Source organism: Diplotaxodon limnothrissa, linkage group LG8, assembly GCF_057381915.1.
Source record: "Diplotaxodon limnothrissa isolate DT_005_m linkage group LG8, D_limnothrissa_male_GT1.1, whole genome shotgun sequence".
Classification (NCBI taxonomy): Eukaryota; Metazoa; Chordata; class Actinopteri; order Cichliformes; family Cichlidae; genus Diplotaxodon; species Diplotaxodon limnothrissa.
In genome coordinates, this window is record NC_140603.1 from 13,518,667 (window position 1) to 13,536,042 (window position 17,376).

A 17,376-nucleotide genomic window follows, 5' to 3' on the forward strand; every position below is an offset into this window, starting at 1 on the left:
TGTACACATTCAAATAATATTGAAACCTCCGAAACAACATGAACCTTAACATTAAGATTAATTTACCTAAATTTGGGTATTGCTTGTAGCAAGAGGTGCTTCAACATGATGAATGCCTATGGCGAATAGCCGTTGCCTGAAAGTCATAGCTCAGGGTCTATCAGTAAACGTGTTGTGATTGGTTGTTGTACGCGTACTTGGCCGTTTCGATTGGCACATTTAGACGGAATCTGGGGACTTCCTGGTTTAGCGAGGCTACAGAATAGTTTCGTCATTTCCCGGATATTGGACGGAAACGGGCGAGTTGAAGAAATAGAGGGAGAAGCAGCAAAAGGAGATGCTTGGATAAATACATTCTCAAATAAGCCGATAAAACAGAGGAACCGTTTTCAAGTTGATTGACTTTTATCTAACCCCGTCGACGGAAGAACCGCAGTAATGTCTGCCCAAGCTCAAATGAGAGCTTTGCTCGACCAGCTGATGGGAACAGCGAGGGACGGTGAGTTGCTGTAGCATGCTAGCCGAGCTAGCTAGCCAAGATGGAGCCACTGCTGAGGCTGGCTTGTGTTGGCGTGTGATGGACAGAGCTGCATGAATGGATGTACTGCAGAGGGCTGTGGGACAAAGTAACGTTATATTCAGGCAGCCTGTTAAGGATTAATGAGAGGATTTAATGTTTGCATCCAACGTGGCTCATTGCAGTTTAATAGGTTGTAGTTTCCCTTTTATTACTTCTAGGATTTACTAAATTCCTAGCTTGTAATGTGCGTTGGCTAAACGTAGCTACTTGTTGTGGACTGTGAGGCGCCAAGCTAGGATGCATTGGACAGTGTACAAGAATATATTCCTGGCGTTAATTAATGTTTAGTTAATGGTAAACCAGATATCTTCTGTATCCATTTATATAGTTTAATTGGCATAATTTTAACCCTTGTGCGGTGTTCAAGGTTTTCAGTGTTTAGAAAGAGAAAAAATATTCTTCCTTCCTTCTTTGCTTACAATAACGTAACAATGGAAGCTTGCCCCATGTATATCTTGGATAACATATTTTCGGATAAAAATGTTTTTCCACCCATATTTTCTGATAGATTTTTCTTCATTACATTCTGTCACTAAAACCAGTATCACGTTTCTTCATTACTGTGCTCTTACAGGTGTTTTCCATGTATGTCAGTACTGCTTGGATTTGAGATCAAGTATCTTTGCATTAGTCGTCATGGCTGTATTGATTAAATAAAGCGTAATCTCACACCAAACAAGGGTTAAACGATAAACGGACCGTACTTTGCAGTCGGTCTTGCAGGAGTTCTAAAAACAAAATGAAACACTTTTCTAAAGGAACAAAATAATTTAGCACATATACTCGATAATAAAACACTTTCGAGATTAACTCGAGATTAGATTTTATTTAAAAAGAAACGGAGTGCAATACTGCGCTCGTTAATTTTGATTATCGCAGTTATGAGTGGACAGACGTCCTAAATGAAGTGTTTTCTTTTTTAGTAGCTTCCAGCCGTTTGGATACAAACATTAATTGGCAAATAATATAACCCGATTTAGTCCCATAGTTGGGATTAATTGGAAGTGTAATACATTATTACAGCAGCAGATTATAAATAGATGCAGCATAACCTGTAACATCGGTGCTGTGCAATGTTAGAAAAACATGTATAATACACGCTTGAAGAAGCATAATTTAAATGTATGTATGTGTGTGTAAATATATCAGCTGTCAGGTCTGACTGCAGTTTCTTGCAGCCCTGCCGTTTTATAAATATTTTATCCTGACAGCTGGTTGTGTAAAATTTGAAGCTCTGAGCCTTTTTTTTTTTCATTTTTTTAACAAGTTGAGCTTTAGAGTAAGAGTGAATTTGTGTGGTGAGCTTGTGGGTGTATGTGTGATGAGATATGATATCAAATTCTTCCCATACTTTTGTTGCATACAGACTGAACAATTGTGGCCCCTTTATTTTATTCATTAAGGTTCAGTGTATCTTTGCCAGCCTACATCAATCTGCAAAGGAGTTGCAGAAAAGCCTCATGTTCATCGAGCCGTGAGTCACACATAATTTTTAAAGCTGTTATGGTGAATATCCAAACAATTTGTTTGCCTTCCGGAAGTTATTGTAGCCTTTTTCTTTTTTTTTCTTAAAAAAAAAAATCACACAAATAGGTAAATCTTCAGTGGCACTAGTATTACTATTTGAAGTAGTATCACACAGCTTGAGCTAAGACGTCTGGTCGCGCTGAGTCCAAACGAGCAGTTTTCCATTACACGTCTGTTTTCAGAAGGCAATTTTAGCAGTCAGTCCACACACACACACAAAAAAAACTTTGCACACAGCATTTACAATCTGACTTGTGTATGACTCCCAACTTCTTACTACAGGTGTGCGCGAGAAAACTGTTCCCATTTATACTTTTCTACAGCGGGTTTAAAATTCTGCAGCTGAGGTCTTGAAGATGCAGAAGGGTACAGTATGTGGTGCAAGTCGCAGTGTGTATAACCTAAATTTTTTTCCTTGGATTTCTTTTGCATCCTTGTTTTGAATTTCCTTTGAATGTTCACAGTTATAAATAAAGGCTTGGCTGGAACATTTGATTTTAAAAATGTAAATCTATTTATAGTTGTAGTGGCCATCTTCCATTTTCTAATGAAAATGATACAGCATTAAGGTAGCAGCTGTACTTGACACGACTTAACTGAAACCTAAATTGTATTATTATAATGTTATGTTACACCGCTCCCAGCCCAATCCTTTGACCCTCATTATAGAGTGGGCGTTGAGCCTTATAAAAAGTTAACTGAGTTGAGGCTCTGATAATAACCCATTTGAGGCTTGGGTAAGGTAAGCACTAAGAATAAGAACAAAGTAACACACACATACAAAGCAACCTTTATTACTGCATTAATACATTAGTATAGTCCAGTAGAGGCACATTTACTCTACTAATGGATACCTGTAATGTTACATTAATAAAGTACAATGAAAACCCTGACAAGCAGCAATATACAAATAGCTTTTACTCATTTGGATAGGTACAAAGTATTTAAATGGAACTGTGGTATGTAGTACAATTACATTAATATGTATTGAAGCACTGGATACCTCGCCACTGTTATCGAGTATGTGAGGGCTGTCTCACTGGTTCTTCTTTTGGGCTGTTTCAGGGGATGAGACGCGGCAGAGGGTCAAGTTCACTGACGAACGAGTCTGCAAAAGTCACCTTCTCAACTGCTGCCCACATGACATCCTCTCTGGAACTGTAAGTGAGACAAACTTCAGTTCTGACCCATCCTGAAAGCTTTAAAAACTCAGTTCATTTCTAAGAGGTTGGAAAGAAATTTCAGAAAGGAAAAAAAAAGTGCTATAAGTGTCTTTAACTTTTGCAGTCTTTTTTTATTTTTTTACATTATCATTTGTTTATGTTTGAGTTTATGCAGCATAACTCATGTCTGTCTGGTTTTTTTTGGTGATAGCGCATGGACCTGGGGGAGTGCACTAAGATCCATGACCTGGCACTTCGGGCTGATTATGAAATTGCCTCCAAGGAGAGAGATCTTTTCTTTGAGCTTGATGTAAGTGAGGTTCCTTTTACTAATAATATATTAATAATATTATTAATTAATAATAATCTGGAGTGAGTGAGGGACAGGACGTGACTGAACAAACTGCTCTCCATCATGGCCCATTTCACACGCTCCACTCCACACTAACGAGGCAGCAGAACTCCTTCTCCCTTAAAATGATTTAACCCCGCTTTCAAAAAGAATGCTTCAGGAAGTCTTTTTTTTTTATTTTTATACCTTCTTGCAGCTGTTTCCCTGATTTATTGTGTGCATATTATTTATTAATGCAAGTTGCACAATCTTAGACTTTTCACTTTTCTTTAACTCATTTTTATGTTTTCTTTGTTTTTTATCAATGTTGTGCATATTTTAAAAAATTGCTATTTCTCACGGTTTAAGGCCCTAGGTGTGCGCTTGTGGCACTTTTGCTTTACAATAAACATAGTTAAAGAGTACTATTTGTATTCTTTATCGTACTGCTGTAACACAATAATTTCCCTTGTGAATGAATAAAATGTCTATCTGTCTTGCAAGTCAGCACCATTCATGCCAAAAGCGTTTTTGAAATGATGCAAGTGCAAATCAAAACATTTGTACTTGCCAAGTAGTGACTGCTGAGTGTGTTAATAAAAGGTGTTGCTCCTACAGGCAGTGGATCACCTAGAGTCTTTTATTGTGGACTGTGATCGGAGGACAGAACTGGCCAAGAAGCGCCTGGCTGAGACCCAAGAAGAGATCAGTGCAGAGGTGGCAGCAAAGGTGAATGATGCAACATTTTTATGCTTGATAAAGTCTGGCTTTCCTTATGCAACATCCAGTGAACCCTGTCAGTGTGTTTTTTCACTCAACATAACCTGTTGTCTCTTGTGTTGGTGTGGCTGTTTTGTAGGCAGAGAAGGTGCATGAGCTAAATGAGGAAATAGGAAAGCTCCTGGCCAAGGCTGAACAGCTCGGAGCTGAGGGCAATGTGGATGAGGCTCAGAAAGTCCTGCAAGAGGTGGAGAAGGTCCGCACGAAGAAGAAGGATGCAGAGGTAAGGAGTGAGCTCTTAGAACTTCGAGCTTGTGGTGCTTTCCGTCTCTTAATTTTCTGAACTTCTGACACCTCGCTGCCTCTTTTATTCCCTCTTGAACCATTTCAGGAAGAATACAGAAACTCCATGCCAGCCTCAAGCTTTCAGCAGCAGAAGCTTCGGGTGTGTGAGGTGTGCTCTGCTTACCTTGGTCTCCATGACAACGACCGTCGTTTGGCTGACCATTTTGGCGGGAAGCTTCACCTCGGCTTCATTCAGATCAGAGAAAAACTGGACCAGCTAAAGGTGTGTATAACTTGTTTACAGCCAACTCATAAAAATATGAGTGACATGGTGCTGAATACTTGCTAGAAAGGGAGGATGATGTAAAGGCTTTAGATATGTTTGTTTTGACTTTATTTTATTTATTTATTTTTATCAGAAAACTGTGGTCGAGAAGCAAGAGAAGAGGAATCAGGAGCGCTTAAAGAGACGAGAAGAAAGGGAGAAGGAGGAAAGGATGAGGAGGAGGTGAGTGCCGATGTTAAAATCCAGATGACATTTACAGCAGTGCGTGTTTTACTGTTTAACTCTGGGGTTTTATTTTATAGGACAAGATCAAGGAGCAGAGAGCACAGAAGGTAAGGAAGCTCCCTCTTCTGTCTGTCAGTTCATTCGTTCCAGTCTTTTATGAGTCCGATTTGTTCTGTTCAAGTCAGCTAATGAAATATGCTGTCTGCTGTCTTTGCCAGGTCCCGTTCTCGTGACCGCAGAAGGAGACGCTCACGCTCTTCGTCACGAGACAGGCGCCGTTCCCGCTCACGCTCCAGGGAGAGGAGGAGACGGCATCGCAGCCGATCCCGCTCACGCAGCCGAGGACACCGTCACAGCCACGAGCAGAGCTCCAGACACAAGTAAACACAGACGAAAACCCTTATTAATCTATACTCCCGTGAAAGAGAATTGAGCAAACACATGGAGATCCGTGGGATACTGATTGCGTCGCCTAAGAACAGTCAGTGAAAATAAAAGGAAACAACAATTACATGGGCTTTTTTTGAGCCCTTTATCCAGCTTCAAGCTTGTGTTTTGGCATTTTACACATACAATCCTTCTCTTTTTTTTTTTCAACTGCTCTGTTGTATTTGTGTTACTAACCTGAATATCTCATATCGTTTTGTCGCTCAGGTCGTCCAGAGATCGAGAGCGCTCGTCCAGGGACCGTGACCGCTCATCCAGAGACCGGTCACGGGAGCGAGACAGAAGGGATGGTATGAACGGCAGGTCGGACTCGCGCAGGGCAGACGACAGAGACGTGGGGGACCTCTGAAGACCAAACTCCATCCATGACCACAACACCACAGCCTCCTCCCGTCTGTCCATTTATAATATCCTAATGTTAAACACTTTGCCTCGACACCCCACCCCTCTGTTTTCCCGCCTGCCTCCTTTCTTTGCTTTAGTGCAGCCAGAGTGCACACATACTATCAAGTATAGAATTGAGTTTTTTTGTTTAGTTGTTGTTGTTTTTTTCCTTTCTTTTTTTTTTTTTTCTTGTTTTTTTTTTTTTTTTATAGCATCAGATACATCAGATTTTTGGGGATTTGGCAGGTTATTGGTCAGTAGTGGAGTGTACTCTTAATACCCACATCTGTAACTCGGTGACTTGTCTGTATCCAGTCCATCCCTCGTCTTGTTACTGCCCTGAAATGTGTCCACTAGAAAAGGCAAACTGATCTGCTGGACTGGAGCATAAAAATGTAACTGGTCCATGTTCTTTTTATTATTATCTGATGGTCTTTTGATAAAAAAAAAATCTGTCTGTAAATATATTCTAGGCTGACTAATTGTCTGAAAAAGCCTAGTCTTGTCAAGTAGTTTCTTGGTTTTTTTTTTCCCCTCCTCATCTCCCTCCTTGAAGATTTCGTTTCGCTGTCCCAGTGCAGTTCTCGAATGTCTGTCCACATAATGGTCCTCAGTACTTAGTTCTCTAAAACCCACTTAAAGTTTTACATTCAAAGGTTTTAAAGATGTTAGCATTAGTATCCGACTTGCCTCCCTTTTTTGTCTTTTTTTTATTATCATAAGTGATCAGGTTACAGGTGACTTTCTTCAGTATAAGTGAAATCTTCTGATCTATATTGGTGGCAAGTCTCTTTATCATTTCTTTCTATCTTGATTTCTTTTTAACATACTGCAAATAAACAATATCTTTAGAATTTGTGTCAGCATGTGAAGCAGTAGGTTCAGAAATGATCATGTTCAGATCTACTTACCTTTAAGTGAAAAATTTAAACATTTTTTTTGGCCCAACTTGAACAGATTTCTTTTCCATTATGATTAAATGCAAACAGATTTTAATGGATGCACTGCTTTACCTAATGTGTGAAGTCATATCTGTTTGTTCTGCTGGAAACCTTTCTTTAAAGTCTCAATAAAAAAAAAGAAAAAAGCACCATTTGGAATTTAATTGTGTGTTGAATTGTGTTGACAAGGTCCTGTCATTGTTAAGATGTGATAATAATGGCTGAATTTTTACAAATGTGTATTACAAAGATAAATACATTTCATTTAAGTTAATTAGGCAGAGAAGAAGACAGCTGTTACACTAAAATGAACATGCATTACAAACGGGGCACTGCAGTGGTAAAATATTTAAAGGGGATCTCTTACACTGATTTCCATTTTTAGATTTATTGCATTCTACTGGAGAACCACTGCAAGATTCACAGCTCAGATTAATTCTTATTTTTTTATACTGGGCCTAAGTCCATCACCTCAATTCATCCTGGAACAAACCACTCTAGTTCCATTTCCCCTCTCTTTAAGCCAGCCTTCTTCTGATTGGCTGGCCCTTGCAACCAAAGGGTTTAAACAGCCCGAGCTGTGTACCTGAGGTGTGTCATATTTGCACCACTGTACAAAGCCAAGAGTAGAAAAAACATTCCATAAAAATTGGTGGAGGCCTTTGAAATCTGACCTTTTGACTCCTGGTTTACTTGTACGTGCTCCAATCGCTGTTTGAAACTGTGTCCATGTTTAATATGAGCATCCACAAAAAACACTAACTGTACATATATGGCATAAAATAAGGAAAAGCAAAATCAGTCCCCTTTAGTTTGCACGGCACCTGGTTATATTAAATTCCTACGTCTCATATTGCTGACAGAAAGCTCGGTTTTAACATCAGGTAATAATACCGTAGTGACCCTCATGCCGTGATTTAATGTTAGATAGTCAAGTCACTGCCACATGTTCGGTCTCTGGGGACGGGAAAACAGTCCTTCATGTAACGCTCTTCACAATGTGGATGCTGTTCCTCACAATGTACTGCTCTCCAGCTTCAGATCAACCTTCATTTTCTGTTTCTCCATGACTGCCTCCAGCTCTGTGGCCCTTCTGGCATCCTGTAAAAAGTAGAAATCAATTTAGACTGTGTAGCAATGAGATGAAAAGCATCAGCTGTTTACAGTAATTTGAACCTCAAGCTACTGAGTTCAGGTCATTCCATCTCAAATTACTGTGAGCCTTCTGCTCAACGCTGAAGGTTTTTGTGAAATCCATATACGTAGAATACATTTCAAGATGTTTTTAAATGGCCTGTCAGCACGTTTCCAGCATGTTTCTTTCACACAAAATATGGGACGAAGTTTGGACGTCACAAAAACTAGAGATAAACGTCGATAAAAGCCTAAAAAATGATGCTGGCCTTTCTTACCAAAATAATCCAAATACCAATGTAAAATTTGTCACACATACAAATGCATTTTTAATGTCTCTTAATCTTTTCCTGAATTATAAGACTCTTCCAGGGTAATCTGGATGGCACGTGGGACTTGAAAATAAGAATTTTGTTCTGTTTGGATTAGACTGTCTGCTGATCCGAATGTATCATATGTCCTCAGTCCAGCATGAAAGGTAAAAGATGAATGAAAATATGTTAAAAGTAAGTAATTTTAAATCACTGATTACACTCATACTTGTGTTTTTGCATCCTGCCAAAAATGATCATGTTTAGTTTTCCTAAAACCAATAAAAATGTCAATATTGAAGGCTTTGATATGGCTTCCCTTTAAAAGATATAGCTGTTCTCTTTTCGCTTACCTCTAGCAGTGATTTTTGCACAGCGAGCTGACTGTACACTCTGGCACCCTCCTCTGGAATCACAGCTTTCAGCTCTTCTTTGTTGAGAGAGAACAGCTGGGCGCCTGTCAGCACACCCAAACATGACACTGTCCTGAGGGACACAAAACATAATGGATTTCAGAGGATACTCCGGTGGAGCCGCTGCGTTCATCCATGTAATGGCAAAACGCACGTGTAGAGCCAGCATTCCCTGCTTATACACAAAACGTGGTTTATCTGGTCTGCGGTCACTTACGGTTTGCTGAAGCCCTTCCCTCTGAGCCACTCAGCCACCTCCTCTGGAGGAGAGTGGTAGTCAAGGGGGAGGGAGGTGTCAGCAGAGCGAGGGATGACGAGGGGTTTGTTCATATTGGACTTTCCATTCGTCAGTCTCTGGAGCAGCTCATCATTTACCAGCGTGACTGAAAAGTTTGGAGTTTAAAGAGGTAACGGTCACTTTCATGCTCAAATAATAATATAAATGCAGGACTCAGTGGAGGAAAGACATAGCTCAAAAGTGCATCTTAAAACATGAGAACGTGGGTTTAAATCCAAAATAATGAACCCATAATTAGGTGACTTATGAGAAGCCTATCACTGTGCTTTTTTGTATCTTTTTTTTGGTTATATACTTTTTAAATAAATCTTATATTCACCTGTTAGGCAAACGTGCAAACCGCTACACTACAGAGCCACAGTCTAGGACACATAAAGTTGTAGTCCATTACCTTTGTCATTGTCCTCAACAGCTTGCACATGCTGGTTGTATGATGGTAAGCTGCGTGGGCGCTGTGGGGAGTGGGTGGGGGTGGTTTTGGGAAGAGCAGGGGGGGTGGGTGGGGCAAGAGTGACATTCTTGGAAAGTGGAGGCGCAGCTGGAACCTGAAGGAACGTGGAGTGAAGAAAAAAATGAGTTTGCTCTGATGGAATGATCAGATGAGAGCTTGTGTGTTTCACACGTGCATGCATGTGTGTGGGTGTCTTTTTTGCCGTCTTACACTGGGGGGGTTGTTGTGGACAGGGCTCTCTATGTGAGCCATGGGCTCCAGGATGTTGAAGGGGACGAAGCCGACCTGGTTAAACCGATTGCGACACTTCCACCAGCGCTTGGATGACTCGATCACCTGTCAGACAGAGAGGGTTGCGGTCAGGGAGAGGGCTGTAAAGTGTATCAACAACTGCAAATAGCTTTTGTCAAACAACGAATAACAGGACTTTTATGATGGTTCCTTGAGTGCGCCATAAAATGACTTGCTTCACTGTGTGTTACCTCCAGTGTCTCCCCCTGCTGCACTGAAAGCTCACTGCTGTTCCTGGCAATGAAGTCATAACTGCAGCAGTAGAGTCTGTCAGGCCCCGGTGGGAGTGAATTTCTGACCAAACGAGACAAAGTTTGTTTTTATTTAGTCAAGGTCAAAACAAACAACAACAACAAGAAAAACAGCAGTTCATTGATTTATGTCTTGTAGATGACTTACGTGTCATTGTTTGGTGGCTGAGGTGGTTGTTGCTGTTGTGGGAGCAAAAAAAAAAAATAGACAAGTGAAGACAACACAAGTTAGCACAAAATGCACAAAATATGTAGAGAAATATAATGTCAGTGTATATCTGGGTAAGGCTGACTGCATTAAAGTTTGAGAAACTAAGGTGTTATTAAAAAAACAAAGAACTAACTGTGAACCTTATACAGTTTTTAGCAGGGATGGACAGAAATGTGAGCTGACCTGTCAAAAAGCGGAAAGTGTATCTCCACTGTTTACTGTACGTAAGGTTTATTCATGCGTTAGTATCTTAAACCCCTGTGTTGTCCTTTTACACACTCATCCGTAGTTCTTGTTTCCACTGATCTACGATTAATGACTTCTAAATCACGTTATAGAAGTATTCCACACCTCTTGTTTTTCTCGAAGGGCTTCGAGTTTGTGCTGTGACTCGACCGGATCCTCCCAAACCTGCCCGTCAGGCTTCAAGGCTTCTGGCTTCCAGCCATCAAAGAACACTGGGGTGTATGGAGCTACAGGCCCACGCAGCTGAGACCTGAGAGAGCAGAACAAGTCACTGCCTTGGCCTTCAATGAGCTCAACAACCAAAACTATGATAGTTATTCAAGCAGTTTTCATTGATGGAAGTTATGACATTGGATTTTCCTCTTAAAGCTTGCTTACAATATTAAATATAATAGGTCTTATGTACATTTGACAGCTAATCCATCGGTTCCCTTTTCTTAACATGAGAAATCAATAAATCCCAAAATGCCTTAAGTGGATTTGTTATGCTTTTTATTATATAAATACTGTCACAATGGAACCTGATGGAGGGTCCTGTTAAACATCAGAAGAAAGTTTTGTCTTAAAGTAAGGGGACCCTCACCCCATGAGCTGAAACTGAGGTGCTGTGACAAAAGACCGAAGAAGACAGATAGGGATTGCTTTGTAGTCTTTCAGTCCAAGAATAAAAATATGGAACTGGATATGAGCAAAAAAACGTCCTTTTTAATCTCCTGTCTCAAAAAATCTGCTTATTTCAAAACGCAGGTAAAACAAAGGATTTCAAGAGAAACGAAGTACAAAAATATTGCTTGGTTGAAACAAAGATGTTGCTCTTCAGCAGATAAAATCTTCAGTGAACCCAAAAATGTAAAAAGGTGACACATAACTATCAACAGAGGCAAAATGCTCCCTTTCCACAGCCTCTGGCCAGAGTCGAGCTTGATACAACACCAAGACTGGAAGTTTTTAATGTGCTGCCTTTTTAGATTTCTGGAAAGTAAAACACCAGTTTCACAACTAGTAAGAGACAGACAAGCATTGATACCGACCGAGGGTGTGTCCAGTTGGGTCCCAGCGACGTCCAGAGCTGCCTCTCCTCCTCAGTCAGGGTATCTTGTAGAAGGGACACAGCAGAGCTGGTCAGGGCAGGACTGGATATGGCGGCTCCAAAAGCTGGTCCTCCTGTTGTTTTTACCATCTGTGCAACATACAGATGAGAAAAAATCAGTGTGTCTTTTATCCTTTCTTCCTCCCCTCACCCACAAGTGTTCGCAGCAGATGGCTGCACCTCCCTGAGCCTGGTTCTTAAAAGGCAGTTTTTCCTTCTTACTGTTGCCAAAGTGCTTTTTCAAAGGGGCCAAGTTATTGTTGGGGTTATATCTATATTATTATAATTTCCTTTCCTTCAATATGAAACGCATTAAGGCAGTTGTTGTTGGGATTGTTTGGCATTATATAAATTAAACTGAACTGATGTTCCCACGTCTGCTGTAATGGATCTGGCATTCAAAGTCTTAACAATCGCTGATGGTTCTAGCAAACCGCAACAACAATACCGTCCATCCTTCTGCCCGATAGCCGAACATCAAACCACAGATGTAACAACAAATGCAAAAAACTAATGGATACATCTGCACACAAAAGCCAAAGCACACAAGAAGAAGCACACACACGTCTTTGAGAGACAAGGCTGCGTGTTCCCATTCAGGTGTGTCAGTTTACACGAATCAAACACACCCTTTTCACCCTATTTGATTCATACTGGAGTGGAAAAATTAAAGCACATACTTTGAAATATTTCTTTCATTTCTGCTAACTCACAGTGTATCATCATGAGTGATGTTGATACTTTAATGAAGGGCATTGGACATTTCCATGAAATCAAAGTAAATAAATGATAATCTAAAGGCACTTGATTTCTAAAAAAGCAGCCACGAATGGCCCACCTTTTTTTCCCAGATGGAACTTACCAACGTCCTAATTTAAAACAGGCGTCGAGGGACAACAAAGTGGCCTTTCTAGTGTCGAGACAAGCTCAAATCTAAACCAAATGTTTGAGAGGTATGCACCACCAACCCCTGCCCGCATACAAATACAGCCAAGGAAACTGCGTAGATCAAACAAATGCTGCATTTTTTGGTGATTTTCAATCAGGCCGCTGTGCAGGGAACTGCCCTGTGTAAACACTGAATAGAAGCTGTAGCTTCTGACAACATCACTTAACTACTCTGAAGACTTTCCATTATTTTGACATGACACATGCTTACAGTTCTGCACTGATGTCCACTAACATCAGGAACAAAAACGCTGCCTGATTGGGCCGTCAAGCAGAGAATGTGTCTTTTGAATCTAGGCATTTACCCCCAGTTGACTTTGCCCCCGCATGGCATTACGTGTCACACGGATTTATTCGAAGAGGTTGGTCATGCTCCCCTGCAGTGAAAGACAACACCTCATATTTACAGCAATAGCAACAACAGTTGCTGAGGTAGAGTTTATAACCCTGACTCACCATATCCAGAGGCTTGAACACATGGTGAATGAGGTCCTCTGAAGAAGGATTGGTGATGGTTGATTTCAGGCGAGCCTGAGAAATAAACAGAGGCGATGAATATGCAGCTGCCACGAGTAAGCAAATAATGAGGCTGGACTTGATGGCATACATACCAAGAGGCTGAAGCAATATTTGAATTTCTGGAAGATATCAACGAATTCCCCATCTGGTGGAGGGCGAGCCTTTGTGGCGAGTAGCTCGTCTGTTGTTTGGGAACAAAATATAACAGCAGTTGATGGATATGTTGCTTCGAACTAGAGAAACTGGAGAAATCTATGCATCTCCCTCTTACCTTCAGCGCTTTGCTTTTTACTTTTCTTCTTCTTCTTCTTTCTTTGGTTCAGCACCGTCGCAGCTTCAGCAGTCTGCTGCAGCTTGCCCATGAAGGCCTCGATTTCGTCGAAACAGTGATTAAGGATCCCCTGAGGAAAGAAGAATTGCCTTCGTTACGTGAAAAGCAGCCAAAAGTGGCGACAAAAGACTCAAAAGAGATGAGCTGGCTTACCACTTCTCTCTCTGCTCGCAGGAAAGAGATATCAGGTCCGCCATTTGCTGTCGTGAAATAGAGCAAGGGACTCAGTTTATCCATGTTCATTCATCTCTGCACTTCCCAAAGCCGCCCTCTCACAAACACAAGCTGACAAAGCCATCTCTGTGCTCTGGAGAGACCTTTGCCTCGAATACCTGACGCTTCTCTCCTTTCCTCCTGCTCACTTTCCCAACCCTTCGGAATAATTCTGAAGCACTACTGAACAGGCATGCATGTGGAAAAAGAAGTCTTCTATGTTTTTTCTTACCTCTGGGTCCAGGGTAAGGTGGAGGGTTGACAGGTGGGGGATTAGGAGCATGCAGCACGGGAGGACTTGGTATGTTATAGGGGTCGAACATATCTCCTCCACTCTGAGAAAGCCTGCGGGGCGAGAGGAGAGATTCAGTGCTTCTCCCACAACACGGCACTACGGGTTAAAAGGTGATAACAGTGTTTTTGTTGATGATGGTACAGGTGTACACTCAGCGCCAGCAAATGAGACGCCCTTCAGCAAGGGCTCAAGAAGTCATATTAACAAGCTCACATTCAATGCCGTAACAGCAGCATCCTCTTGGTAAGAGCCCCAAACAGCTCTATGAGCGCAGTGCACAACGCGGCGCCTCTAAGATTTAGCCCTTTCCCTTATAAAGAAGACATCTGATGACCTCCCCAGCACTCTTAACGATGGGTTTTGACACCTCAGTATATATCAATAAAGATGTGGTTTTATGACCAGTAGAACAGTTTCCAGGTTTTTCCAAGGGTAGCTGCGTAAACAGGGACCACTCTCACTAACTTCTAATGCAAACCCAGTCATTTTTGTCCAATAAGCAGGTCTGAAATATGCTTAGTTCAAAAAGGAGCTTTAAAGGTTACTCCCAGTAGGCTTACAAGGGCTAAAGAGTTAATCCTCCAGCCCTTATCCAACCATGAAGAAAGAGTGAACATCCTAATTTTGCATACTCGTTTCCACGCTAAACACAAACACTTTACATTAGCAAGCAATAAAAACAGTGAGTCCGCTTTGACTTTTTTATCCCCAAAAAAATACAAGTAACCTAACAGTGATGACTTCACTTTTTTAGAAATTTTAATTAAATTCTGATGTAAATACAAAAGGCTCCTGCTGTGTCTCTTACCACATGTCTCTGCCCTTCACGTGTCCTTTAAAGAGAAATGTTCTCAAAGCCAGATTATGCCCAGAGCCTTCGCCTCTGTTCCCTTTGCCTTCTCTACTCGCCGTCACAATGGCCTTGCTATCTCTGTCACACCTTCTTAAGTTATGTAGAAACCGGTAGAACGAGTCTTTTGCTTGCTCTCGCTCAGCTGTTTATACTGTTTGTCCTCCCTCTCTCTGCCTCCACACAGGTGGATGGCAACACAAAGCTGCTTTGACTCAGTGGAAAAATGTGACATAATGACAACGACGGCGAAAATCAAACTGCTTTAAATGGGATGTGGGTCTGAGTTTCCTTTTTTGTGGCTGCCAATTAAACTCCGCCCATGTGATTGTGAACACAGAAGCGTGCTCTCCCATTAAAACCGTGCCGAGAAATGCACTTTCGTGGGTGCGTGATTATGACAGTCACTGTACCTGTGGTCATCAGGGAGCAGCTTACTCTTGCTGGCGGTGGAATTCGAAACTGCCAACGTGACTTCGTCGCAGATTTGCTCTGCCTGTTTAAAATGACAAAATGTAAGTGGCATCACTGGTAAAACCTGATGCAAATAGACCCTATGACTCATCCAGGACAACACTTGGGGAAACTCCTCGCGCCGTCAGCACTCACCTTCACCGTTTCACAGTTAAAGAAGTGAATGTCTGGCTTCTTCTGATCTTCACCTTGGCAGACTAACATAAGGAGGGATGGGAAGTGTTTTTCTGTGTTAACAGCTTCACAGCGGAAGATGGATCTGAAGGCGTAGCTCTCCAGCTCGTCCTGCAAGGGCAGATAGAACTGATGGTCATTGTGGATGCAAATATGTGTGGTATTTCACAGCTGAGCACATTTAAATCTCTTCATCATCCACTGAGATGCGCCTGCCCTCACCTGACTCTGTACGTCTCTGAGATAAATGCCCCCTGCTCCCACATCCAGGTACATCTGTTGACTCCATAGCTTTTTATTTTGAGCCAGGGAGGAAAGACGGTTCTGAGCTTCCTCAACGTTCCGCACTTCCCCATTCTGCAGCGAGAACGTCAGAAGGTGCTGCAAAGTAATGAGGAAGAATGAGCACATGAGGAAAAATGCATGATAAAAAACATCACTCAAGGGAAGGCACTCACTGTGACGATATGTCGAGTGATGTTTGTCATGTTTTTTCCACTCTGTCAGCTGGAGATGTGTAAGATAAAGCAGCTTTCCTAAAAAATCACAGACCTAGAAAAGGAAGCAGAATACCAGGACCACTCAGAAACACATTCTGGACAGAGTTACGAGTGACATTTGTAGATGGAGAGAGGAACGATGGTGTTGCTTTAACAAGTTATCAGCAGCTCCTACTTCCTAAAGCTAAACAGACTTACTCACAAAAGAAATATCCTCATTCAAATGTGCCCTGCCCCTCCCCTTTTCCAGCTTATGTTTGTCTATCCCCGCTCTGCTTCAGTAACACAGGATTCTGGTGAGTGAGTGACTGAGCGAGCGAGCCACCCGACCTGTCTGGTAACAGTTCAAAGTATGATACCAACCTCTCTGTTTCTCAGTGACCACTGAACAAGCGTCACCGGCATCAAAGACAGCAAACACTTGGTATAACTCACATGGTGTCACTTAAAAACTCTGCCCACAAAAAAAATATCACTTAACCTCACATTTATGAGCACTCAGTGCCAGCCTGGTCTTGCACGAACATATAGTGTGGCATTTCAAAATGAACACTGGGACAGTGCGGTAAGCATGATGATTTGTGCACAAACTATAAGTTAAAGTACTGTTTTAAATCAAGGAAACATTTCTACATCTAAACAAAGCTTTACTTTGCATCCATCCAATATGTTTTTACAAAATATATTCTATGTGCGCAACTTAACTGTATAGATTTGACAGAAAGAGCTGTGGTCTTGTTGATGTTAGGTAAGAAGAGTAACACAATCATGCCAGGTTAAGTCAGAATTAAGTCAAGTGTCCATGGTGCTTTTGATTTTAGTACATTTTCATAAGCAAACCTTCAAAATCTGATCACAAATACTGAATTACTGGTAAATGTTTGGTTACACCTTCATAAATTACTATGAGTATCCAAGAAACCTATACAACATACAATAAAATGACTTACCATACTCATCTAAATGTATTTGAGAGTCAAATAATCAAAGACCTGAGATGTCAGAGACTGGAAATAGATGTCAAATCAGCTTACCGTAACTTAGTATACTTCCAGTGCCTGGATCTTGAGGTTAGCAGAAACCAAAACCTGTCTCGAGCCTTAGTGTGACTAGAGGTATCTTACTCACCCTGAGGTATGAAAGCCTTGACAAGCAGAGGTGTGTCACACTGTGGAGTCCCGCCCAGTATTTCACCCCACCTTAAAGATAAAAATATATATTTGTTTCTCTCTCCTGTACACCTACAAGTGCATTCCACACAGGGAAATGTAAAGGTTAAAATGTTGGAAGATAAAGTTGGTGAACGGTGACACAGAGTGAGTGGGTGAAAATAAATGCTCAGAGGCCTGAACTGAACCTAGTCGCTGTGCCACTGGAGTGGGCTGCCACGGAGAGTAACGGGGGGAAGGGAGGTCCATGTAAAGGTGCAGTGTGCAGGAAAATAAAACAAACCAGAGGTTGATTAGCTCAGATAATTTTTCATTGTC

At 41.5% G+C, this 17,376-nt stretch overlaps 2 protein-coding genes across 2 annotated transcripts; one reads left to right on the forward strand and one right to left on the reverse strand.

Moving 5' to 3' along the window:
* Positions 1-294: 294 nt before the first annotated feature.
* On the forward strand, positions 295-6,100 carry luc7l (LUC7-like (S. cerevisiae)). Its single transcript, XM_085360574.1, has 10 exons — positions 295-499; positions 3,173-3,267; positions 3,482-3,580; positions 4,220-4,330; positions 4,461-4,604; positions 4,713-4,889; positions 5,026-5,114; positions 5,195-5,224; positions 5,336-5,497; positions 5,772-6,100. Exons 1-10 carry the CDS (start codon positions 439-441, stop codon positions 5,911-5,913), a joined length of 1,110 nt encoding a protein of 369 aa, XP_085216700.1. The 5' UTR covers positions 295-438; the 3' UTR covers positions 5,914-6,100.
* Positions 6,101-7,903: 1,803 nt separating this feature from the next.
* LOC146626454 (epidermal growth factor receptor kinase substrate 8-like protein 1) lies at positions 7,904-15,877 on the reverse strand. Its single transcript, XM_085360575.1, has 18 exons — positions 15,848-15,877; positions 15,612-15,770; positions 15,351-15,500; positions 15,155-15,237; positions 13,829-13,941; positions 13,537-13,583; positions 13,324-13,453; positions 13,145-13,233; positions 12,990-13,064; positions 11,527-11,675; positions 10,601-10,745; positions 10,187-10,218; positions 9,979-10,081; positions 9,707-9,832; positions 9,437-9,590; positions 8,965-9,130; positions 8,688-8,820; positions 7,904-7,990 (listed from the first exon to the last, which is right to left on the reverse strand). Exons 1-18 carry the CDS (start codon positions 15,875-15,877, stop codon positions 7,904-7,906), a joined length of 1,971 nt encoding a protein of 656 aa, XP_085216701.1.
* Between the last annotated feature and the right edge of the window lie 1,499 nt (positions 15,878-17,376).